A 25,188-nucleotide genomic window follows, 5' to 3' on the forward strand; every position below is an offset into this window, starting at 1 on the left:
TTTAGTGATGTTTCATGACTCTATAAATAATTTATAAAGGGGTTCAGAATTGAACGAAAACAAGAAATTGCAAGAAACTTGAAAGTGGAAAAGTAAACAGTAAAAGTCATAATTTGGATGTGCATGTCAATACTTGGTTAGCATGAAAACGTCAAGTTCTGTGAACAAAACGTTGCAACCAAAAATTTCCTTAATGGCTTTCATAAACGTCAGTGATTATTTCATGACACTTTTTAAGTTCAGTAATAATTTTTCAAGTTTGCAAAGGCATTATAAGCTAGCCCCTCTGCTCCCCTGCCTCCCCTCCCCTTAGACTTTTCAATCCTAAATTTAGATACCTTTTCCTCTAAAAAAAAAGTACTGGTACTAATCATAATCAGCCATTTAAATTTGAAGCAAATAGTCGACAGTGGTCTTGATTTGTTTCTTTTTGGCAACATCTTTGCTTTCAAAATCGGTGCAAATGTAAATATGCACTGCACTCAAATTTGTGTCTATCGGAATTATGTCCAATCTTCTATGCCCGAGGCTTCTAAGTAAAAATTTAATCAAGAAATGGATTGAAAACTACGCTTGTCAGGTGAATCATTCACTGTTGCATCAACCAAACAGTGATTGTTTTCTCTTTTCACTTTTATCCCAAAGTTGCATCAATCAACGAACCCTAGACAATGCTTTAAAATTAGCTTTCTATTAGCACCTCACTTGGTTTGTCAGCTAACACGCACGTCAAAAAAGTTTAGTCATGGACAACCAAAAGTATTGTGCGTGCGTACAGATGGACAACGTCAAGTTTGTAATCGGGTGAAATTTATTTATTTTTTTGCAATCTCTCAAGGGTTAGACATTGCAAATTACTGCGTGAGCTTCTTTTTTTTCCGTTATTATCACGCAGGCATGTGGTATTTACCGTGCGTGTGTTAATTTTCTGCATCGACAATTTGGAAGTCACAGTGGTATGATCGGAATGTGGACAAAAAATTGTCTGCTATTTGAATTTTTGAAAAATCCGAAAAAAATTTGGAGACCAACTTTTAACTTCAAACACCTTGGCAATCATAAGTTAGTGCCATTGCTTGGAAGTTACTATTTTATCCACTCTTTGTGAAAGGCAAATAGCCTGGTGTAGTTGCATTAGTGATTTATTCTTGCTCTTTGATAAAAGCCAAAAACAACATATGATGAAATACTTGAAAACAATGAGGCCTATAAATTAATTTTGAAGCGGAATTTGCTTTTCTTTGCAGAATTTGTCATTCTTTCGCTATTTATATCGAGCAAAAAGTAATTTCAATACTTTTTCTTCGAGGATGAACTGACCGCTCTCTCTCGTGAACTACAGTTGACGGCTAAATGATTAGTATTGTAGTTGTTTTGAAATCCATCGGTTTTCATGATTGTTTGATCATTCAGTAACGTAACTCTAGTAACGGCTTCTTAGGCAATTTTAAAAACTCTATACTATTCGAAGAAATGTGGTGTTTATATGAAGAATTTCAATATCGTCCAAAATTTGTCATTTTCATCACGTTATTTTCTCTAGCTTTAAACAGCTTTATTTTCATGAGAATATAAACATCAAACAGACACCTGATGAAAATGTAAATCATTTAACAATAGCTAATGGTGATACATGTACCTGTCAATAATTATATTTTAATTTCTGAATTACTTTTTGCGCCTCGTTTGTCATTTTAATTTTGTCGGCCCTTGGACTGATCAACATCTTATTCCTTCTTAAAATATTTGTTTGTTGTCGAGTAGAAAGGTTGAGAGAAGAAATAAAATCATCACCTTGCGTGGGAATATTACCTTGATTCAACACTAGTATTTAAAGAAATATATTTTTGTTAATGTGCGATGTTGTGGGTGATATTTATCCTGAAGCAAACGTTTCAGTTTCACCTTTTAAATTTGCTATTACCTTAATTCGTGACTGCAGGTACGAAAATATGAACGAATACGCCGAAATAGTTTTTAAACCGGCGCTTCTTTTGAGAAGCTTCACTTGGGCTCCGTGAGCAAACAGTTTTTATCATAGCCTTGTAACGTTTGTTGTCTTTTAACACGTGCACGTTCCTTTGTATTTCTCCGGTGTGCTCATCGACGTTTGCCGGATGATTTGGATCAAAATTCAGAAGAGAGAAGACAAGGACTTTTGAAGAACTGAGGAGAACAAGACAAGATAGTGTGAGGTTTATTCAGCTAGTATTTTTCCCACATCCGAGAGAATGTTTCAAAGATTATCGTGATCTAGAAATTGTTGAATAGAGTTGATTTCGCAAAATTTGTGAAACTGAATTGAATAATAGTGAAAATTTAGTTGTCAGAGTGAAACAATCAGAGCAAAACAAAAGCAAAAGCACTGGAACAGCTCAGGGAACTCTACTATTGTTGCTTTCAAATGATTTAGTATCCAATAGTCTGATATTTAAAATCAATAGCGCAAAGTTAAGACTTGAGTTTAAAGTTGAGCTGTAAGCGTTTTAGAAGAAACTTCTTCCTACGCTTTTGCTGTCTTTCAAATTTTTTGCTGAGGTTCAAAAAATGAAGCGAATACGTGGAAAATTCTGCGAAATAGCTTGCGAAATTTTTTTCCAGTGTTATCACAGAACAAATCAGTGGCGCTACAAAATAATGTGATGCAGCATGCAATCAGGACATGTAAACACATGTGCTGCTTGCATGCTCTGTTGTGTTATTTTGTAGTGGCAATGATTTATTCTGTGATTATTTTAGTTTTTATTTTACGAGATTTATCAGAAACTATTGTGAAAATCTTGACAGAATAAGCCAGAGCTTGTAATCGCATCGTCTGTTAATCAAATGAAATGTTTCATCAACAATCAGTTTTTTAATACTCGTTTTTGCCAGAAAATATTCAGAAAGCTTTAATTTTTGTTTTCAAACTTCCAAATTACTTATTCATCTATACACGGCTGTCATTAGACTTAATAATCGATCGTTTGAAGACCCAGCAATTTGTTAATGGTTTTCCACATTTTGACTTAGTATTTATCTCAGTGTTCATTTATATTTGACTTCGGTAATCGTGCTTTCTCGACCTTGCAGTTTTGAAAGTGTTGTATAATCATTGCTTGTAATTGAGTGTTGCAAATAAGTTTAGTGTTTACTTTAATCAGTTGTAAATTAAGTAGATGAAACAAAGCAATCAATAAAGTATTCACAACTTTAACTGTCTCTTGTCTTTTTGACTTTACTGAATAAGCAAATAAATAAATAAAAAATCGCGCTTTTAAAAGGGGCCTGGAAACTAGTCGGAATGTAGGCTATCTCTTTTACTATTTTTTGACTATGTAGGGTTGCCAAAAAGAAAAAAATTCTGCGCTTTTGAACAGAGTCTAGCCAGAAATCAAACATATACTTTGACTTTTGATGGGAGAAATCCATTACACAGTGAAAGATTTTTCCCGCCAAAAGACTTAGTATATTTTTGACTCAAAACATGACACAATTCAAAAGCGCAGACTTTTTTTTTTCTAAGGACAATTTTCCCGCCAAAAGACTTAGTTTTTTTTCCGGTCCCTTTTAAAAGCGCAACCAAGCATTAACCAAGAAAAATTTTCCCGCCAAAAGACTTAGTTTTTTTCCGAATTTTTCCCGGTCGCATTTTTTAAAAAAGCAAATGTTTACTCCAAGACTATTTTCCCGCCAAAAAACTTTGTTTTATTTTCAAACGTTTTGCAATTGAAATGCGTAGTTGACTCATCTAACGTCGAAAATCTCTCATCTTGGATGTTTAATTTCGTCAAGAACGCGGAAATTTTCATCGAAAACAATTTTGAAAAAGTTTATCTCCAAAATCAGTCACAGCTCGAAACTAAAGACATCTTATCACAATCGTCTTTGCTCTCTTGTTAGTGACTCCGTCAGTAAGCCTCTTGTAAATATCTTTAAACCTGAAACAAAAGCAAATCGCATAAGACAGCCCGTAAACACCATAAGAACAGTTTGTACAACCACATAACGACTACTCGAAATGTTATTTTGACGATTTTATTTCTGTTTTCGCTGTTTTATTTCTCTCGATTTTATTCCTCTGTTTTCTCCTTCGTTTGGGTTCGATTGAGAAGATATATCAAATACTCAAGACAGTGTTTGACCACATCATCGCCAACCACCTCGAAGTTCGTCAAACATACTCAGCTACGCGTCGTATTTTCAACGCTCTTCTCGGTGTTTGGAAATGTGGTCAAACATAGTCTTTCGTGTTTGATATATTGCATGATACGGAAAATTATTAACTGTTCATCACAATCCAATATATTACCCATCTACAACATCCGCTCCGGGAAAAAATAAATATTAACCCGTGCATCAGGCATACAGTTATACCATAAGATGTCCAAGCTATGCCGATGATTCTATTTGTTCAGGCTACAAAACTCCTACACGGACTTACTAACGAGAAATGATCTTATCCCCCTAAGTGTCTGCTTAATTGAGGGATAGTTTTGCTACATCCTCCGTGTATAGCCGAAAATTATCCCATCCTTACCAGCATTCTGCCAAATAACACTTGCAGAGGAGAATTTACACAAGTTACTTCGCCCAGGGTGATTTGAGGGCTGAAAGGCTTGCCAAATCCACAAAAAAACGTTTCATCATTTGTACAAAAGTATATTTTATTCAAAATGAAATGGAAAACGTTACTCACCATTTGCCATGATATATAGAGGTTATTTCTAGTCGTTTGCAAGTTGTTCCTATCGTCTGTGAAATCATCCAGGAGCTGTCGGAAAAATCAAAAGTAAAATAAATGAACAACTGCTTTCTTGCTCTATTGTAGAGACGAAATGCTTAGGCTAAATATAGGAAATGAAAGGCTGATGATCGACAATTGACTAACCGTATGAATGTTTCAAGTCAGTTAGAACTTCAATACATATTACTAGCAGGCGAACATTATGGAATAGATAAATTTTCAGCAAGTTAGGGTATATTTCACCACGAGAAAAAAGATTGCGCCAGGTAAACAGAGGTACTATTTTGCATTCTTGGCCTGTCTCAATTGATTCAAAGCTAAGGAATCCAAGGATCCTTTATTCTGAAGGATTCATTTAAAAAATAGGAATCAATGTGCACAAACTTACCTGGTTCAGATGCAGAGAAGTCCTCCTCCAGTCTTTTGTTCCATCGTCTGTGCAATCGCGCAGGAACTGTCAAAAAGGAAAAAATTTAAGACAAATTTTTGAATGGCTAAAAAAAATTTAAATTGTAAACCAAATTTTAACCATTGAGCCGCATTTATCAACAAATCCAGAATATTAGATCTACTTTTTACAGCGATTTTGATTTCAAGAATGATTGGCAGGGTATTCAGAACAAGTGAAGAACGCAATTGTGAAAGTTGTTCAAGAACACGTCGAATTTAAAACATATCCAAATAAGTTTCTCAAGTTCGTAAGGAACAATATACGCCACTGAACGGCAGTATGAAAGACAACATTTTAAGCTCAAGAGGAAGACAAAGGATTTTGCTTGCACTGATCCTAAATGTTTGAAGATAGAGTTGTTCATGTAACTTACCTCAGGTTTGCCTCATGTCACCCGGGTTTTCCCAGACAGACCGTAAAGCGATTGTTCCTGTAAGTCTCTCGACCTTTCCAAGTCTGTATTCACCAGAAAACGTTTTCTAAGATTCATAATCCTCGGCGACTCTTGCAGCAAAACGTGGCTTCACGAAGGAAAAGTTTCACACGTGCAACAAATTTTGAATACATTAAGTTTGCATGAATATGTAAAAAGGCTAGGGACTGGTCACATGTATTGAAAGCACGCGCGCATAGCGACATTTCACCACTGAGGCATCACTTTGAAAACGCAAATTCCAAAACTTTATGGACAAATTCCCAAAGCAGCAGAGATTAAAAGAACACCATCGTACAAAGGGTGCTTACCATTTGTCAGAATAAACCGGTTGGGATGACCGCTGAATAGTTGTAAGCGCTTTGCCAAAATCAGCAAACCAACTGAACGAGATGGCGCTTATTTACAATCAATTTTCCGTAATTGTTTTCGACTGATGAGAGACTGGAAATTGAAAAATGAAGCAAACGCTAAGGAAATTTCAGCCTTAACGTTTTGAACGGAAATGAAGACTACCTCTGAAGAACTCTACAATTTCCGAACGGATTTTCTGGAAAATTACTGTTCCATTTGACTTTCAACCGAAAGTTTCAGATTTTTTGGCTACATGGTAAGCACCCAAAAACACGAACGTATCAGAGGCTTGAGAAAATTTCTTGCACACGAGGCTTGCTGGTGAATTTTGAGCATGAGACGTAATCATGCGTTAAAACAATTTCCATTTAAACAAAAATTGGAAACGGAGATAATTGGTATGGAAAGTTTCTGAAAAATATGAAAAATGATTCTTGGCCACTTCCCATTCGATGAAAAATTCTAATTTCAATATCCAGAGAGAAACAGCATTTCCAAAATTTCCGATACTAATTTACGGATATAATTCTTATCGGAAATTTCCGTTCCCTTTAATTTTCCTCCCAGAAATTTCGGAATTTTCGTTGGAATGGTTGGCATTCGGAAATTCATTAACTTTCGGATAGATTTTTGTGTAACTTTTCCGGGAAATTTCCAGATGTCAGATGGAACGGAAATTTCCCGTAACAGATTTTCGAAAATTTGGGTAAACCTCGCGAAGTTGTCCTCTTTTTTCCCAGAAATTCCAGAGGAAATTACGGTTATTGAAACCGGAATTTTTGGTCGAATAGGAAGCACACCTCTCTCTCCTCCAGAAATTCCGGGAATAAATTAAATGGAACGGAAATTCCCAGTAAGAAATTTCCGAACATTTGGGTATCCCTCGCGAGGTTGTCCCCTGCTGGAAATACCGGATAATGCTGTTCCATTTCCGGAAATTAAAACCGGAATTTTTCGTCCAATGGAAAGCGCCCATGGTCTCCATATATGTCCAACGGCTATTTTATGAAAAAGCAACAACTCAATAATTCATTTCTGCTTTTGTTTCCCTTACATATACAGGCCGAAGCCGAAAATGATGTTTATGATAACAACTCTTAAAATTATTTGCGTTCTATTTCTTTAGTTCACTGCTAACTAAAACAGTGGATAATTTTAACTGTGAATTGCTTCGGGAAAAATGCCATTGTCGCATAATTCCAGATTAACCAATCGCAGGTCAGGACCGGGTTGTTCAAAGTCCGATTAAGCTAACCCAGGATTAGCAAGAATTTTGATTTCAGTTTTGCAACTTTGCTTTGAGGTTTTCTGTTTACATTGTTTGTCCTTCAGGTTTTAGTTTGAATAATCTCAGACTTCACAAAACATAAGCAATGAAAAACATTTCTATGTAAGAAAAAATAATGCTTTGGCTAACTTTTAATCCCAGGTTAGCCGTAACCGGCTTTCAAACAACTCGTCCCAGGTGATGTTTAACGTCACCTACCTAATACTCTTTCCTAATTAGTATATCTTATATGCAAAGTTGCTACTTCAAATCAGAAAAACCATACAAGATCAGATCTAGAGATGGAACGTTTTCTTTCTGCACGTGAACAATGCGCGTTTCAGACGAGCGAGGTGTGACGAACTTTGTCCACGTTTAAGGGCCCATTAACCGATTCATGCGCGCGCTCGCGCGAGTTGCTAAGGAGGTGAAACTTCACTTCCGGTCGCTTACGTCACCCTGAGCACGGAGAATAACAACAACCCAAAAACTTGCAAATGCGCATACATTTTAGATGTTTTTCTTTGTGTTTCGCAAAATGCAAAGTAAAAAAAGTACAAGCAAAGACAAAATAAGAGAAAGACAGAAAAACAAGAGCAATAGAAAGAGAAAAACTAACTCCGCGTGGCGTTGTTTGATCTTACCGACGTGCGCTGGTAGTGTAAATTGCGCACGCGCTGATAGGGTAACTTCCAATAGACATCAGGCGCACTTCCGGTTTCTTTAAATGCTAAAGGAAACGCGGTTTTTCATTAAATCCAGCTTTTTTCGACGAATTTCGATTAAAGCCAACGTTGGCAACATAGCTATGCATTCCTTTTTCGAAATCATGCCTTTTTTTTTTTTTTAGAAAATTACGAATTCTTCAATATTTTGAAATGCTCTCAAATTCTGACCTTTTAGAAATGAAACAAAATCGATGCATAGCGTAATGAGGATTTAAATTAAAATATTAAACTAGGGTATCTAAAAGATAGTAATGCTGCGGCACATTCTGTTGATAGTGACATATTTAACGCCGTGATTCATTTACCTGCGCGTTCCAAGACTTACATTAACTGTTATTTCTCAAAGTAGTGTCAAATCGTGGTGTCACTTAAAATCTGTCGTTGTATGCATCAACTTCATGCATGATGACGCATCGATGGCGAGGTGTGACAAAGGATCGAGACAAAAAAGCACATTGTGATCTGAAGTATGTTTGGACATAAAACGATACACATCAGCCTCTCCTTTACCAGATCGCGAAAATCGAAAGATGTGGAAATTGTAGCAGAAATCTAACTTATAAATTCTGTACTGGCACGCATTAAATATCTCTAGAACTCGACAGAAGAACACACAGACTGTGTCGAAAACGTGTCCACCGCGATGTGTGAAAATGCTCAAGCTTTAGCTTAAATTCATGTTTCGATGAAAAGGAATAGATTGCAGCATTTATGAAATCAGCGTGTTCCACGGTTTTCGTTTGTTTTAATTATTCTACAGGCTTTAGTAACGACGATTTCTCTTCATTTAAGAATTCGGCGAAGGAGGCGAGACTGCCAAGAAATGACCTACTAAGATTAAGATGTCATAATTAATCGTCCAGATTTACAAACTTTCACATACTGCATAGCAAGAGTTGTGAAAGTCAAGCACGATCTCCTTCACATCGCTTTACAGGTAAATCAGAGCAAACTTTCTCAGTGGAATCCACGCGAAAAAGGACGACGGCTCGATGAGTATGACATCCTCGTGTTGTTCGTGGCGCAATGCACTCCAGTAAAAGAGACGCAGTGCAGTCTGGTTAACTGCAATGCATTCTGGTAAAAAGTGATGAATTCGAGAATTCCTACCCCCTTCTATATATTCTTCTTAAATCCTGATTATGTTGCTGCTCGCTCGCTACGCTCGCTCCGCAGCAATCAATGAAAAAAATCCTGAGAAAGTAATTTGCCTGGGAGCCTTTACATTTTTTCTGTATTAGTCACATGACCATGGGCGTAATCACTAGTGTTACTGATCATGAAAAAGTTGAAACACATGAAATAACTCTGAACTAACTAAAAATGATGAGGTTATATGAGACTAAATTTTCCTTAGCAACGCCTCGAAAAGATCGGTTAATGGGCCCTTAAAAACGTGTGTTGCGCGACCAACCGTTGGAACAGAAGGAAAAGAAAATTGCAAAGCAAAGCAAAATTTATTTAGTTTTAATCTCAACATTCTACTTAAACTGTTTTTTTTTATTATTTAAATCAACTGAAATTAAAGTTGAAACTTCTTTTGATCGCGTTAAAACACAAACGCTATTGAAATTAATTACAAAACCTATTATGTTGCCACTTTTCTAACTTTCCCCAATTGTATAGCAACTCGCAATCCTTCAAAAATAATTTGAGAGCATCTTACAACTCTGATCAGCTTTGATCAGCAGATTTAAACAGCTAGAGATTTCTCTGTATGTCTATCTTTCTTGGTGAAAAAAAGTGTCTTCTCAACATTTTCCGCCTAAACTAGTGTCTATCTACAAACGTACATTCCTCTTTCAGTGAAGAGCAGTCTTTTTTGACACAACCAAATCATCCAGCAACAAACCAAAAGTCGTGATCTGTTTTTCAGTTCGTTGCCCATTCGATTTCACATGTTTATTTCTTCTTCTCTCTGATATTTCAGAGCAAAGTGATGTCTTGCTATGAATGTCTTCCTTCCACAAGAGTATCCCAATAGAAGCAAACGAACGTTCCCAAAATAAAGCGTAAACTGAAATTGTTGAATTTCTCGTCTTGAATATCCAACAAGATGGTTCTTGTTGAGGTCCCAGGGTTATAGCAATATTTGTATTAAGAACAAGTTGATTCAACAGCACTGAGCTAACACGTGTTTAATCATTTCTTGACTGGTAGTACGAATTTGACGTGGGCGTGAATTCTCGATAAGTTTATTTCAATCTTGTTGCTAATCTCTGTAAATTTCCTTCAACATGAAGAGTGCGGTATCTTCGGAGACCCTGCAAGAAAACGAAGATGATTTGACAAAAAAAACAGTAAGTAATCACAGATTTGGGAAATGTGTTTCTTTTTCCAAATAGCGATTTTGGTCGGTAGGCAAACTATGAATTTATGAAGGGCTACGAAAAACTGAAGTACGGAGGAAGCGAACCAAGCAAAATGTCTCGTTTTCTTTCGTTTGCATGCAAAAGAAGGTTTGTGGAACGAGAACCAAACATCGTTCGGACGATTTCCCAATTTCTCTGAGGTAGACGACCGTGGTAACGTAGTTGGACAAAACCGTGAATATCAAGACAAAGGAAATGACGTCACTCACCAATAGCAGACGTGACTGCTGAGTGCGAAAAGGTATTCATTCAAACTTTCTATTGGTTTCTCTTGAAGAACGTAGTCAATCCGCTGACCACCGTTCAGTCGTCCTACTTGAACTACCTCCGCTGGGGGATCAGGGGGAGACTCTAGCATTACAAAGAAGAACAGAGCAGACATTTTTAGTACCCAACATAGCGGCTTTATCGGCACTCGTAAAGACACATTTAACCCTGAAGGAAAAAATGCCAAATTCCATTTCAAAAAACAAACAACCCCACAGGAGGTTTCATAGTCTATGTACGGTCACGCACTAAAGATTCATCCATACTTGCAAGTTAAAACCACTACGTATAGCACAATAAACAGCACCGAATAAAAACACTGTTCAATAGGTTAGCACAAAAAATTTACTGCTAAGCAGCTTTATTTTTCAATAAAAGCTGTTACGCAGCATAGGTAGATTTCATCCACGAAACCACCTTGCACAGCGTGATAATCAATTTTACAAAAACGCTGTTCATTAACTTTAACTTGAACAGTCACACACAAAAAAAGTAAGACCCCTTACGGCCAACTGTCTCAAAGCTCTCGCCGCCTAACTGCGCTTTCTTTATCGTGAAGCGACTAAGAGTATTTCTACTCCCCCCTGGATTGGATGCTAGTCCACCGCAGGTTACTCCTCATGCCCCAACTATTCGCCGCTACCCGTTACTACACCTGGGTGGAGAGAAGTACAATGTCCCTGGCCAGGGATCGAACCGGAACCGCTTAACCCAGAGGACTAACCACGAACGGTAACACAACAAAACTCAATTCAGAGACTTCTAAGTTAAAACCACACTGATTCACTGAATCGAGGTTGGAGAGGCTGTCACACTATTAAACTTCGACTGCAATCGCTTTTGTACACAGAGACCTGTTATCTACACTTTCAAGAACCAATAATAAAAATAACTGGTTCGCGAGGTAATAGGCGACCCTCACAGTGAGCTCATTCATAATTTCTCTCTTACCTATCGCCTCAGTAGCCACCTCTACAGCAGCGTCTTGCTCGTCAGCGCCCTGCGTCGAGTGAGCTCGCGCAAATTCATTGATTGACTCCCACGTTTTCCGCGCAGACTCAATGAGGCTCTGCTTAAGATTAGCGCCCAGTCTTGTCAGATTCTCACGGAGTTCTGAAAACGAAAAAAGCAAACGTATCATTTTAGTACCCAGAATTACATAATTTCTCGTCACAATTGAGTGAAAAGGGAGGAAGAAAGAAAATCTTGATCTCAAGCACCTTTCTAATATAAACCCTCTCACCTTTTCAAACTTTCAAACTTTCAAACTTAAGTTAAATGACTTTTTTGAACGTCGGGTACCCTCAGCTGCAGTCGCTAACTGTTAATCACAAACAAACCTCTCCACAAAAATAATAACCATTTTAACCTTAGTTAGTAGTATTTTAATTCTCGTTTTAGTTTTTAATCTTAGTTAGCTTACCGCATAGGTTTTTGTCCTTTTTATTGTATTTTAGATTTTAATGTATTTTAAAGGTTTAACATTTATTTTCTCAGAGGACCCTCCTGAAAACCACCTTATGGTGATTGGAGGCTTCCTCTTAAAATATTATGTATTATTTATCATATTTATTATTAATTCACACTCAAGTCTTCACTTTTCTTCAATAACTCAAATTAGATTTTCAATCAATCATTATGGCCAAAAGTCGAATGATTTCCCTTTATGATAGATATTACCGATAGTGGATTTCGAGTATGTTTAAACAAAATGAATGACAGGTGATTTGCAACGTGTTTTTTTTTTTTAAATTATCGACGAATTTTCTCAAAAGTTTTTCTCCGGAGTTGTTTGGTGATCTCGCGAAAAAAAACTATCGACAACATTGTTTATGTAAGTAATAACCCAATGCGGGCAAGACTACCTCGTTATCAAAGCCTTACCTATATGCATTCGTTTCCTTCCCTTATGATGTGGCACCACAACAGGGTCAGCCTGGATTGATGGGTTCACTAGAGGTTCGATACGATATGCCTGTTATAAAGAAGAATTGTTTGAAGTCAGAGTCTGAAACGAAACGACGATAAAACCTAGTTTAATATTTTGACCAAAATTACCACTCACCACAGGATCAAACGGGTGGAATATATTGAACAGTCGCGGACAGGTTGGGAACTGAAAGTTGAGCCCGATTTCATCGACACCTCTGCGAAAAGAAAATATCGACCGCTACGTTATTTTGAAGAGTCACAGCTCGTAAATTACCCACCCTAGTAACCAAAGTCTAACGGGTAGCTATAGACTGACATAAACTGTGGTAACTTCCCTTCTTTTAAATTGAATCACTAAAGTTAAAAGAACAGAAATGCGGCTGAGCAATGGAGTGCAGTCTTCATTGTTATCAGAAGAATATGCTTCTGGTGTTATCAAGTGTTCCCTTCCCTTTAAACCAAAATTAGTACATCATTTAAAAACGCCATAGAGGTAGATACGTGGGTAGTATAATTTGTCTTGTCTCTTTCTAATCCTCGCCCTCGAGATAACGATGGAGAGGCACTGTGAAAGTGAAGTGTCTTACCCAACAACACAATACAATGACCTTGGAATCAAGCCCACTGACCATTGGGCCAGCGTGCTTCCCACAGACTTTAACGCCGACTTGCCACAATATCTAGTTACTGATAAGGGACCGTTCATTTTTTATGAGGGAGGGGGGGCTGGTGGGATTTGGGAAGCACCATTTAAAAATCGCATGACCCCCCCTCAGCTTACCAATTTTTTCACATGGGCCCCCCCTTATAGCGGTCATTTTTTGGGATGACCCCCCCCCCCGCAAAAAAAATTGAAGAAACAATATTTAGATTTCAACTTTTTTAATATTTCTCTATTATCCCCCTACTTCACGTTATTGTGCTCACTATGAAGACAATATTTACAATCTCTATACGACAGAGAGCTGTTGTTTAAAAAACAAATCAAAAGAAAGAGAAGTCAATTTCGGATCTCCTAGTTATGGCTCGCCCTGAGCGTGTGGCATTTGGCCTCTCATTGGCATCTTCCTCATCTGAATTGATGAATGCAAGAATGACGTCACTTGAGTCATCCTCTCCCCCAGAGTCAATGGCATCACTGTCATACTCATCATTGTCACTTTCATCCGTTTCACTGCTGTCAGCACTTGCCCTGTTGTCATTTTGTGTCAATGTCCTGGCATTTCTCAGTGTTGGTTGGCCAGCTCTGAGAGGACTCTTCTGCTGCGAGCATGAATGTCTTACAATTGCCTTTACTTTCTCACTCTTGCTGCTTTTCAAATGCTGCTTCAGCCCGTGGTGGTTTGAGTACTTGTTTAGTTCTGGAACACGTAGCTTTTTAAGCTTGGTTAGATCTTCGCACAACTCAGTCCAAGGATAATCCTCCTCCCTACTTAACTTTGCCTTTTCTTCTACTCTCTTTTTCCTTTTAAATTCCAGCACTTCGAGATGCTGAAGATAATCCACCACAAACTTCGATTTGGCAATAAACTTATCTGCAAATAGAGCAACGCTCTCTGGGTCAGATAAAACCAGCCTGCCACTTCCATGCTCTTTCTTCTTTATATTGTTAATCCAATCGGGGAAAGAGCGCATTACTACGTGAGCATCATGAAAGAGGCTCATTCCAAAATGCGCAATAATGGCGAAAGCGACGAGTCGTTTAAGAAAAGGTTTACAGCTGAACGATCCAGGCAGTTTGACATCTTACATGCAAAAGAAGCAATTTTTCTAGGTGCGGATGGCTGTTCAGAAAGGGCGAGTGAGTTTTCCATGCAAGGGTACCAGTTGAAGCCCAGTGATGGAAGAAAACTGAACTTCTCCATCAAAGAGCACAGAGCAATGGTGGAAAAGTTGAATGTCATATTGAAAGATGTAAAGGAACACGATTCCACACTCTTTCAGTCCAATGGGCTTGCTTTAAAGCAGGGCGAAGAATTTGCCCACAGTTTTAATGTAAAACAGATCAAATGTACAGAAGCTAAGTTGACGAAGGTCACGCAGGACATGGAAGCACTAGAAAATAAGAAGAGCAATTATAACAGCATATTCAAAGGCATACTCAAACAGCACATCAACAAAAGGAGAAGAAAAAAAGAAAACCGCAGAAAGTCAAATGAAAGAAAGAGGAAGCGGACTGAAAACAACGTCCAACGAGTTTATGGAATCTGTGTTGGAAACCCGCTAGGAAATGATCTTCCACAATGCCTTGTGTACCCTCCTAGAACGGCCGTCCCGGAAGAGTGTCTTAAAGTTGAGGATGTTGCCACGTCGATATTTAGAAGAGATGGGCCATACATCGCACAGCTCTTGGAAGGGAATTATTTCACCAATGCTGCAAGAAGCAGAATCACCACCAACCTTGAGCGGGAAGTCAGAGATTATGTTTACACCTTCATGTACCCTGAAGAGTACACTCTGGCGGAAAGCATTGCTGCTTCTTACAGCATTGGTGAAAGAGACTCCCATAGCAGCACAAGCGGCGACGAAGAACTCGACGACAGCGAAGATGAAGATGAGTGCCAGTGAAAGTTGCATTCGAAAATAACAGTGTTAAGTACTTCTTTTCAGTAGCTACAAATGCTTTTTGTCGCCAAACGTTTTTTTAAAGTAGAAGGAAAGTTTGTAATAAATTTATATCCTGCCTTCTATGTTTATTCTATAGCAATTTTTTTGATATTCAAACATTATGCCATTTTAAAGTTTTACTAAAATATTTCACGTGACCCCCCCTTTTTCCCTTATTTTTTTGGGATGGCCCCCCCTCGAAAGCCATTTTTTTCGCATGCCCCCCCCCCCCCAAATCCCACCAGCCCCCCCTACCTTATAAAAAATGAACGGTCTCTAAGCAACACAGTCTTCCTTACCTTACAGTTTGAAACATTCCAATCGGGGAACCCAATGCAAACAAAGCGTAAAAGTTGAGATCAAGCTGTGGGTATTCCACGTAAGGTTGTCCCGTTCCAGCCAGTCCCTGTTGATAAACGACTTCCACGCTGCCTACGGAAGCTAAAGATAATGAATTACCAACTCCTGCGTCTGGCTTCGCCACCAAAACTGTGGAAGACGTCACTTCAAGACTAGAAGTTGTTTGTTCTTTTGTCCTTGCCTCTTTTAACTTCTGCCGTTCAGCTTTTGCTTTAGCTTTCGCTTCTGCCTTGGCTTTTTTGTTCTCTTCTCTTTCGAGCTTTCTTTTTTCCTACAGCATTAAGATATCACCTTTCAAATCTAAAATGGCTTCCAAAAGTATCATGAGTCTGCGCAGCAGGGATTCCGCATTTCCAAAAGCACGCGAAGGAAATGAAACTGCGAGCAAGTGCGAAAAACAGGGAGCAGGGGGGGGAGAGGCTGAGACAAAATTTCTCCCCATTTTTTGCTCAACCATGGCGGGCTCGTTTACTTGCTCGCTTGCTCGATCTCTCCGCCTGGAAAATGAAAGGAAACGTCTGCCTCGAAGGCTAACAAAAGTAATGTGTTTATCTTCGGCTCTTTTTTTACTTGTTTTTGCCGAACTAAGCGCTTTTTAACTGACCGTCAAAGTAACTGTATGTTTGGTCTACTGCTGCAATGTGTTGCCATTGTCTATTGCAGTACGATCTGACGTAACTAATCAGAACAAACATGTAGCTTTTGCATGACTTCTCAGTCATTAACAAGAAGACCACACGACAAAATGCTTGACGCTGGACACATGTTTTGGCTTCGGTTTCTGATTGGTTAACTGTCATGCTGTCATAGTAAATTGACTCAGTAATTACGTTTGATTTTGTTTTAGGAAGATAAAAAACGCAGTAGTCAAAGAACAGTGATATTCACAGACGAGACGACTAAACTGAATACCTACCATGTTTTGTTTCTGATTTCTCAGGTATCCCATCAATTTCTTTCTCGGTCCCATGGGAATTCCCATCTCTTTCATGTCCTCCTCGCCACACAGCAGCTGCCACGAACAAAACGGAATAAACTTGGATCATACAACTCCCTGAACCGACATGTCGCAAAAAAAGCAATCGACAAATATCAATACCCATTAGGAAATACAAATGTGTGTTGACGGCAGGAAGCGAGGATGGAAGTCTATTGCAATATCGAAAATTTGAAGTCTGACTCAGGTTCCACTGAAATTTGCAAGAACCTACATTGTAACTCAAAAAAGGTTTAAGCCTTCTCCAGTTAGCGAAAAAGTTGTCGCTCGTCTTCCATCTCAGAAATCTGCTCAATTAACTCTTCTCTAGTCTGGCTATCTGATAAGTAAGAACAAGTAACGGTCATAAGATCAACTTACAAACGTCTCCATGTCCATTTCTTCAGATTCGAACAGCCCCACGTATTCAGGTAAACCAAGCTGTGTTAAAGCATCTCCGAGAGCTGGGTACGACTCTTCTTCATTGTCATCCGATTGTTCGTCTGAGTCTTGTGTTGTGTCGTTGTTGTCAGCGGCTGCAGCACCGTCTGTGTTCAACGTTTCACTGAAAACGGCAAAATGTAATAAACACTTCCACGTTATTCAACAGGACAACGATGTCGGAATCACTTCAGAAGGCGCTTTAACGGTGGCTTCGTTGTAAATGAAATTAAACCCCTTATTTGTGGGAAAACAATCCTAAACCTTAACAGTGTTACGTTGCAGCAGCACTCAGGTCATATCCCGCATCAACGTCCGTCGCGTGATGACACATGTTTTCGTCACGGTTGTATCAGGGTAGATTTAATGTTGAATGCTGAATGTTGAAAGTAGAATGTTTATAGTGGTCGATGCGCTTAGCTACAACTAACTACATCTGTAGTTCTCAGGCATGCCACTTAATTGAAAGAAAGAAATATTTTCATAGGGTTAAAAAATCTCAACTGGCGTGAGGCAGACCAGTTGGCTATTTACAAGCATGACCGAGGAGTTGAACTAGGGTCTACCGAGAAACAACTCAAGACACCCGCAACCTCCGGATTTCTGGCACCCTAACCATTCAGCCACGCTGCCTCCGGTTTTTAAGCCAAATACGTAAATAAGAACCAGAATCAACCAAAATCAAGCTTACTTCACTTGCTCAATCGTAGGTTGTTTTGCTGTCTGGGGCTGGCCACGCTGAACTTTCTGAGTTACAAAAAGAAAACAAGAAAAAGACTAATATTTGACATGACAATCATAACGTACTGCACCAATTGCTCAACTTAATAATTTTTTTCCATAAGAGTGACTTAGTACTTCAAAAAAAATCAAATACGTTGTCCACCAAAATGAACGACCATTTCGTCAAAGGAAAAAACACCACAAAAAATCAAATGCTCAAGTACACTCAAATACCTGATGCTGAAGAATATCAAACAGGATACTAGAACCTGCAAGGAAAATAAAGAGAATTATATGATGCCCGCTTTATTCGTGTTACTTTTCTATCTCAAACAGAACAACAATATCAACTCAGTCGAAAAACATTCAAAGCGCCATGTTTGTTCGCACTTTCAAGTTAGTCTCTTAAACAAAAAAGGAAGACTCACACAGCATTGTTTCGAGGAAGTACGCGCGTGTGTACCCCGCGTGGATCTCTCCTGCTTGTGAGAAGTATTCTCGCGAGAAATAAAGAAGCTATAAAATCGCGCTTTTGCCTCTCAATTATCTTGTCAAAGTTGGGAATTTGCTGCGTTACCTAAACTGTGTCCGCACACTGAATATTTTCCATTAAACATAGGATTCCTTTTCTTGAAGATTTCCAGCAGTCGCTCTATGTCCTCACCTACTGTGTTGACAATGTTCTGTGGAAAGAAAAACAGATCCAAATCAAACCAGTAATTCTCTTATATTCTTTAAGTGCTTATTCTCGCACATTCCTTGTAATTTAGGTTCAGAGAGTTTGGTAATACACCAACACAATATTCCCTTATTGATGATTTACTTTATTCTCATCTCCATTCTCCTTGATTATGTATACATATTGTGAGAAAAAATTAGATTTCCATCAATCTTTGTACTAAAAGGATGTAAATCACATGCTATCACATGGGTACGAATTTCCCCTTTCACTTGTATTAATGACGGTTTCCTTGCATTTCCAACTTCAAGCCAAACCTTTAGATTTTTACTGCCATTAGTCATGAATAAAGCAAGCAAGCATTGTACGCTATCAGAACTTTGAAGTGTTAAGTGTCTCACTGTTTACTGTTAACTGTCTCACAAAATTTCAGAATTGATGCAACTCACTTGACAATATGTAGGACTTGTGTAAAACAGAATATCAAGAAGAGTGCTGTTTGTAAACTCTCTTAGACGGCGTATGCTGCTCAAAGAGATGGACTGAAGTCTCCTGCAGAGAAAAAGAAATTTATTGCAGATCTAAGTTCATAAACAACAATTTTCCTGACTACATGTACATAGAACTTTCTTGAACACTCCAGTTCTTCCACTGTACTTCCAATAATAATAATAATAATAATAATAGTTATAATAATGATAATAATAATAATAATAATAATAATAATAACAACAACAACAATATTTAATACTTATATTGCACTTTTTCTACAAATATAATCAAAACGTCTAATCTTAAGAATTACAACCTAAAATCCTATTATAAATTTAAAAATTAAGCTTAGAAACTCAACAAAAGGCCTTGGAAAATAAATAAGCCTTGACTAAACGCTTATAAAATGTCAATCAATTTCCAATCACCCAGTGAACACAAACACTCTTACACACTTACTCATCTACTCCAGTTGAGTCGTTGTGAAGTCTGGAATGCCACTGTACCGGAAGGAACTCCACTCTTCCAATAGCTCGACCTCTGGACAGCTCCTCATGGTGATCAAACAACATTTGAAGACTCACTTTCCGAAAATCATTAACTGCAAGCATGGGAATGAGGAATGAGTGAAAAGACTGTACGTGAAAGAAAGGTTTTTAATTTGATATGGTCTAGAACTATACAACTGCCAATTTTCAGTAAATTTTCTTACAACTTAATTTGCTTGTCAGTGACTGCGCCAATGCTCTCCATTACATCAGGTTTTCTGCCTTTCATTTGACAAGTTAAGATACAGCCGTTTGCAACTAATATGCATCACTTAATAGGCAAAAAATTGCTGTTAAATTATTGAACAGTTGCAGGTCAATCATTGTCAGTTCTATATAATTCTTCTACAGTCTACTGTGCCAAGTTGTGTCACTTTTGTGTAAGTATTCCAGGAGTCTAATTTTCCTGATTAAATAACAATGAATTTGACATTCAGGTTATGGTACTTTTAACATTTTCAGACTATACTTTCCCAACTAAGGGAAGCATTTTATGACGAAAGGCTAATCAGCCCAAATGCATTGTAGTCACGTGGAGTGTTGTATAGGAATACCTACCACATTCAATAATATTTCTAAAGTTTAAGTCTGCAATTGGCCCAATACCATGGACAACAAAAATCAGATGATCAATTTGAGCTGGTTCACCTATAAGGACCATAAAGCACACAAATTAACAAACAACAATGTGAAATAAATATAATTGGTGATTGGGTGGCTGTCTTTTAAGGTGATCATGTTATAGAGGTGAATGTCATTATAAGGATTTCACACTAAAGAGAGAGCCATCTTAACAGTGATTGCCTTATGCGAGTGGCCATCCTTTTGAGGTGGTCACCCAAAAGAGATCACCAACTCCTTTGTGGTAGCCAACTTACTCTCTGAAGTGACAAACTCTTAAATGTGGTTTTGAAGAGAGGTTTTGCCACAGTCAAGATTCTGCAGACATAAAAACTGTTCTCTGAAATACATGTACAGCTTCTCAATTAGCCTACCATCATCAATCTCATCTTCGATATCTGCCACTCCTCGCCTGACAACCTTTGGCCTTGCTACAGTATCCTCTCCACTCCAGTTTTCCGACTCATTATTTGGCACAAAATGCACCATAACATTAGCATTGTGCATCATAATGTACTCTCCATCTGATAATTCCACTCTGCGAGGCCACTTGTTCTCACGAAATGTTGAAAGAAATTCAGCCTGAAATGACCGTGTGTAAACAGCATGGAAATTTGCATTATTAAATTACTTTAAAGTCAAGCAGTGTTTCTAATAAGTGTACTGTAAACAGTCCTGGGAGTTTTAGTCTCTTTCCAACTTTACTTTTCATATTTACATTTTATAAGTAAACATGTATGCAAAGAAAAATTGACTCCCTCATGGGACATTTACAGTTTTTACAATTAACTAATGGACAACAGTGTAAATATGGCAGCAGAGTTTCTGCCAAGGTTAAGTACACTGTATGTCAGGACAAAATGTGGCATTGCAGACCATTTCAAGTTCAATCCTGTATGCTTGAAATTCTCATTTGCAAAACAAACCAGCAACATAGATCAGTAAATGGTATGAAAGTGTAAGGGAAATACAATTTTGAGGTAAATAAATTTGTTATGTGTTAAAATTAATTTTCAGAAGATCATAGCATTATTATTTTACCGTTATTTTAGTCTTGTTTCGTTTGTCAATGAAAAGGGATTCTGTGGATTTTCAGGGTTGTTTATTGGTGTAATGCAAATGTAGTAACTAATTTACATGTAATCATGCATGTAATCCTGGGAACCAGAGGCTTTTCATACACAGTCAGAAGAAAACCTCTGATAGCCGGGGCAACAACTTGGCAAACTGAAGTCTCCAAGAATTTCCCAGCACACTGATCATTCTAGTCCAAACACAGCACTGTCTACAGGTTTGTTTTGTTACATTGTTGGCTTCAGTTTAAGCCTAATAGAACTGGTTTAATCAGATTGCCTGATTAAATTAGCTTCATCCACACCTCCCCATCACCAATACACCTGAGTTCCCTCCAAGTTAAGTTAGCAGAAAAACTACCTGTATTCCTGAAAATTATATTTAGAGTCAATTAAAAGTACCTCAAGTCTAGCTGCCATGTCTTCCTTATAAGGCACAAGTTTGGACTGTGCATCTCCTTTGTAATACCATGAGCATCGCAGCACCACAGACACATCCTCCTCCCAGTAGAGAGGGTATCGCAGCCTCTTGTCCAGGTTAACATCATATCGTCCCCCATCTGTGGCAACAATTCTGTCCCCACTGGCTGAAGATGTTTTCAAAGCCTGCTCCAGGCAATCAGAATCAATATATGAAAATGGCATCCAGGCAGAATTTCCTTTCCTGTAAAACCAGTGTGGTCGGACAGGTTCAACTGTAGCAGCCGGTGTCACACTAGGCGGCATGCCACTTTGCACTTGTTGAGGAGATGAGGAGTGTGACAAGGGTTGAGGAGAGGTGCGCGGAACAAAAGGTGGCGATGTGGACTGGGATAAATTTGCTGCATTCGGTGGAGTCTGTGGCCAACCACCAGCAGGCTGGGGTGGGGTCTGAGGCCAGCTGGCCGCAGGCTGAGGTGGGGTCTGGGGCAGACTGCTGGACGGAATAGGTGGAGTTTGGGGCAGGTTGGTCACAGGTGGAGGTGGAGACTGGAACCGACTGGCTGGCGGTGGAGGAAAAGACTGGGGAAGATCAGCTGATGGTCTTGGAGGAGTCTGAGGCCCAGACCCCACAGCTGTTGATGACTGGTAGGGGGATTTTGTGGCAGGAACCTGTGGACTGGGAAAACTACTTGCCACACTCTGAGTTGTTGTTGCAGGTGACAGAAAATCATCTTGACCAGATGATGATGGGGAAGCCATTGTAAAGAATGGAGAACTTTGATTCTTTCCCTGCAGTACCCCTGGTGAGTCTTTTGTAGGTGATTGAAAAGGTCCTTGAGCCTGCAGTTGTGGAGCTGACTGCTGACCAAGAAAACTGTCTACCTCACCAGCATGTTCCAGACCTGCATTAGCTGAAGCCAACAAATTCATTTAATGAATGTGAGCATGTGTAATTTTAGTCACTTACATGTAATTAGCAATACAGCAGAGCCTTACTCAAAAGAAACACACACAGGATAAAGACACCCAGTTATCACAGATAGAACTACATGTAACCATGAGGATGTCTATAAGAAGGGAATTTTGTTTCCCTCTCTTTCTCAATTGTCATGTGATATATATTTGATACATATTTGCCATTTGGTATGTATTTAACTGCACAAACATAATTTCTCCAGCTTCTGTCCAGATCAGAAACTTGGGATTCCTGCGATTTCCATTTAAGGTTACACAATACCTTCACGGGTGCCCTTCAGAAAAAAATTCACACAAGGGTTGTTTTCAAGGAAACTACCAAAAAGTATACATCAATTGAAAGGTTATGAACTGGAGAATTAAAAAACTGAAAGTATCCACTGTACTGGCCATGCCTTTGTTGAGAAGAAAGAAGCCAAGAAACGCAAAACGACCCATTGTCATTCCACCAAACTAATCAGGTATCAAACGCAAGCAGTGATGTTTAAGTACTAGACAGTGTTAGTCAGCAAGTGTCAATCTCTCAAAAGGTGTTGGAGTTTTCCGGTATTCTTATTGGTTATCTTTTTATAGACCCATAAAGTTAATAGTATTGAGTAATTTGGTGACCCTGTTGCATTCACACCTGTCACAAGAGAAATATCCATGATATAAAAAATCCTTGACATCCTTTTGTTCCTCGATGCTTAGGGAATGTTCTGGCCAAATTTCATGAAAATCTGCCAATTCTACACCTATTAATTCATTTAAAGAGATGGTATTCTCGAGAAAAACTATTGCAAGTTATCACTGTTTGAAGAGTTGTGAACCTGTCACGCCTTTACTCAGATGTATGACAACAGAATATGCCACCAGTCAATGAAATGATGGCACCCCTAGCGTTCACAGTGAGCGAAATGATTTTCGCGAGAATTCCAAGGCACAATAGTGTAACAGTCATGTTCTCTTTGGTTGAACTTCAGCATGCATTTAAAGAGCAGTCTTCACCACTCATAAGAAATGGGAAAACCAAGAGAAATAAGCGTGGCAAGAGTTCGGTTACAAGTACATGTATGCATGATCCCTTGCCACTGTTGGTCAAAGTTTTCTTCTTGTCTTTGAGAAATTCCGCTTTAGTCTTCTTCTTAGGTCCTGGCTTCAATTTTTTCGCTGTCCAAGGATTTTTCTCTTCCTTCTTAAGCAGGTTTCATGACCTCATAAGGAATGATAGGTAGAATGGAAGAGCGAATTAATTCGAAAACACAACTGCGAAATAGTGCGTAAACAAGAAAATGCTAATGAGGCCCTTGTAATAAGAGCTACCGGAGGAAACCACTTTGCACAAAAAGTCTACACGCTATGAGGACTATGACACCTAACTGTTTTATTAATTTAATAACAAAAATACTTTTTTGCTAAAATAACTCAAGTGCATTTTAAGATTTTACTTTCATTTTTTGGGAAATGTTAGAATTTTATGACGACCATTTTGTTTTGCTCAAAAAGAAGAATTCGACAAAAGTAGTACTCTCAAGGTATTGTGTTACCTAAGAAACAGAAAACATGTACCACGTACCACACGTGTTTCTATCGAGTTTTAGTATAAATCTACTAGCGTTCTATCACAAATACCGCTCTCTGATTGGCTATGCTACTCACTATAGATAGTGAGTAGCTAGCAGTGTGCCCTTGTTAACAAAATGACAGCCACTTCTTGGCGTTTTCAAGGTGTCTTTGAAAAGGATTTAGATAAAGTTTTGAACGACTAGTAGAGTTATACTACAACAATCAGATTATTCGCTTTTGATTATTCGCTCTTGATTTCAATCGAAATCTCAAGTTTGTAATCTAATTGTTTAATAGAAACACAATAACTATTTTGAACCAATCCACATGCGTATTTTCTTTGGGCCATTTTCTAAAGGTTATTAAATTCATCATCCATTCATTTGTCTGAATCGCTGTTACAACTGTAGTTGATTGAGTTCCAGCTGAATTTAGCAATGCAATAGCACGGAAGGACTTTTTTTTTGTTTCTTTAGTACTTGTTTTCCCAAGTATCAGATTTGAAATACATGAAGTATTTCAGGATGCTACCAACATGTCGCGAAACAAATCTAGATCTTATATTTCCTACTTAAAATTGAAACCAACAAATCAACATAGAAACTCTGATCGAGGTTGATGAAACATCAGCTTCCAAGAGTTCAACAGATAACCAAGTAATCAAATGAAAGAAAAGCGAAGATTCAAATTATCATTCAATGCGCTTTGCAAGTACCAAAAAAGAAATTACATTAAAATTATTTTTAAGCTTACATTACCTCTACTGGCAGTCGGGGTTGCGATAGGTTGATTTCCAAACGAAATCGATGGAGAATCGGAAGCAGGCACAAGCGTTGGCCCAAAGTTCAAATTCCCTCCAAAATTTGCCAACGAAATCCCGTGTAAAGGCGTTTGTTTTTGAGAGGAATCAAAACCCTGCCTGTCCGCCATCTTGGAAAAGGACACGTCAGAGGATGCGGTGTGATTGCGGGCTCATAAAGTCATTCCAAAATATGCATTGCGGACCTACCTTTTCCCTTCTTCACTTTAGCTTGAAGTTGAACTCGCTTTATCCCGTGAAAGACTTTTTTGAGTTTTACTGTTTTGAGTTTTTGAGTTTTTAGGTAGACAAAATAGACGACGAAATTCAGGTTAGTCGCTATCCGCCCTCTCAATCTTAGCTTGATCAAGCTTGATCGAAAAAGATTTTATCTCG

General features: G+C 38.4%; 2 protein-coding genes across 2 annotated transcripts in view; one reads left to right on the forward strand and one right to left on the reverse strand.

Annotated features, from left to right (window-relative positions):
• The window catches only part of LOC145478198 (uncharacterized), a 40,741-nt gene extending 25,381 nt beyond the window's left edge, over positions 1 to 15,360 (forward strand). Inside the window, exon 2 of the mRNA XM_081456142.1 lies at positions 13,226 to 15,360. Coding sequence (XP_081312268.1) covers positions 14,118 to 15,098 — 981 coding nt within the window. The 5' untranslated portion in view covers positions 13,226 to 14,117 and the 3' untranslated portion in view covers positions 15,099 to 15,360. The remainder of the gene's footprint in view (positions 1 to 13,225) is intronic.
• LOC145478196 (triacylglycerol hydrolase DDHD2-like) lies at positions 9,402 to 24,971 on the reverse strand. The gene is made up of 17 exons (XM_081456139.1): positions 24,752 to 24,971; positions 21,453 to 22,384; positions 20,352 to 20,559; positions 19,915 to 20,004; positions 19,268 to 19,409; positions 18,766 to 18,868; positions 18,215 to 18,320; positions 17,872 to 17,906; positions 17,606 to 17,661; positions 16,855 to 17,038; positions 16,414 to 16,509; positions 15,437 to 15,768; positions 12,664 to 12,745; positions 12,483 to 12,573; positions 11,550 to 11,711; positions 10,541 to 10,682; positions 9,402 to 10,223 (listed from the first exon to the last, which is right to left on the reverse strand). The coding sequence occupies exons 1-17, from the start codon at positions 24,921 to 24,923 to the stop codon at positions 10,172 to 10,174; spliced, it is 2,985 nt and encodes a 994-aa protein (XP_081312265.1). The 5' UTR covers positions 24,924 to 24,971; the 3' UTR covers positions 9,402 to 10,171.
• Between the last annotated feature and the right edge of the window lie 217 nt (positions 24,972 to 25,188).

This window comes from Orbicella franksi, chromosome 2 (assembly GCF_964199315.1).
Source record: "Orbicella franksi chromosome 2, jaOrbFran1.1, whole genome shotgun sequence".
NCBI lineage: Eukaryota > Metazoa > Cnidaria > Anthozoa > Scleractinia > Merulinidae > Orbicella > Orbicella franksi.

Excerpts from the sequence above, each read along its gene's own strand:
- LOC145478196 (XM_081456139.1), bottom strand. The coding sequence starts at position 24,923 with ATGGCGGACAGGCAGGGTTTTGATTCCTCTCAAAAACAAACGCCTTTA. Across the intron at positions 20,560-21,452 it reads ACATGGCAGCTAGACTTGAG|GCTGAATTTCTTTCAACATT; the intron begins GTACTTTTAATT and ends CGGTCATTTCAG. Across the intron at positions 10,683-11,549 it reads GGTGGCTACTGAGGCGATAG|AGTCTCCCCCTGATCCCCCA; the intron begins GTAAGAGAGAAA and ends TTGTAATGCTAG.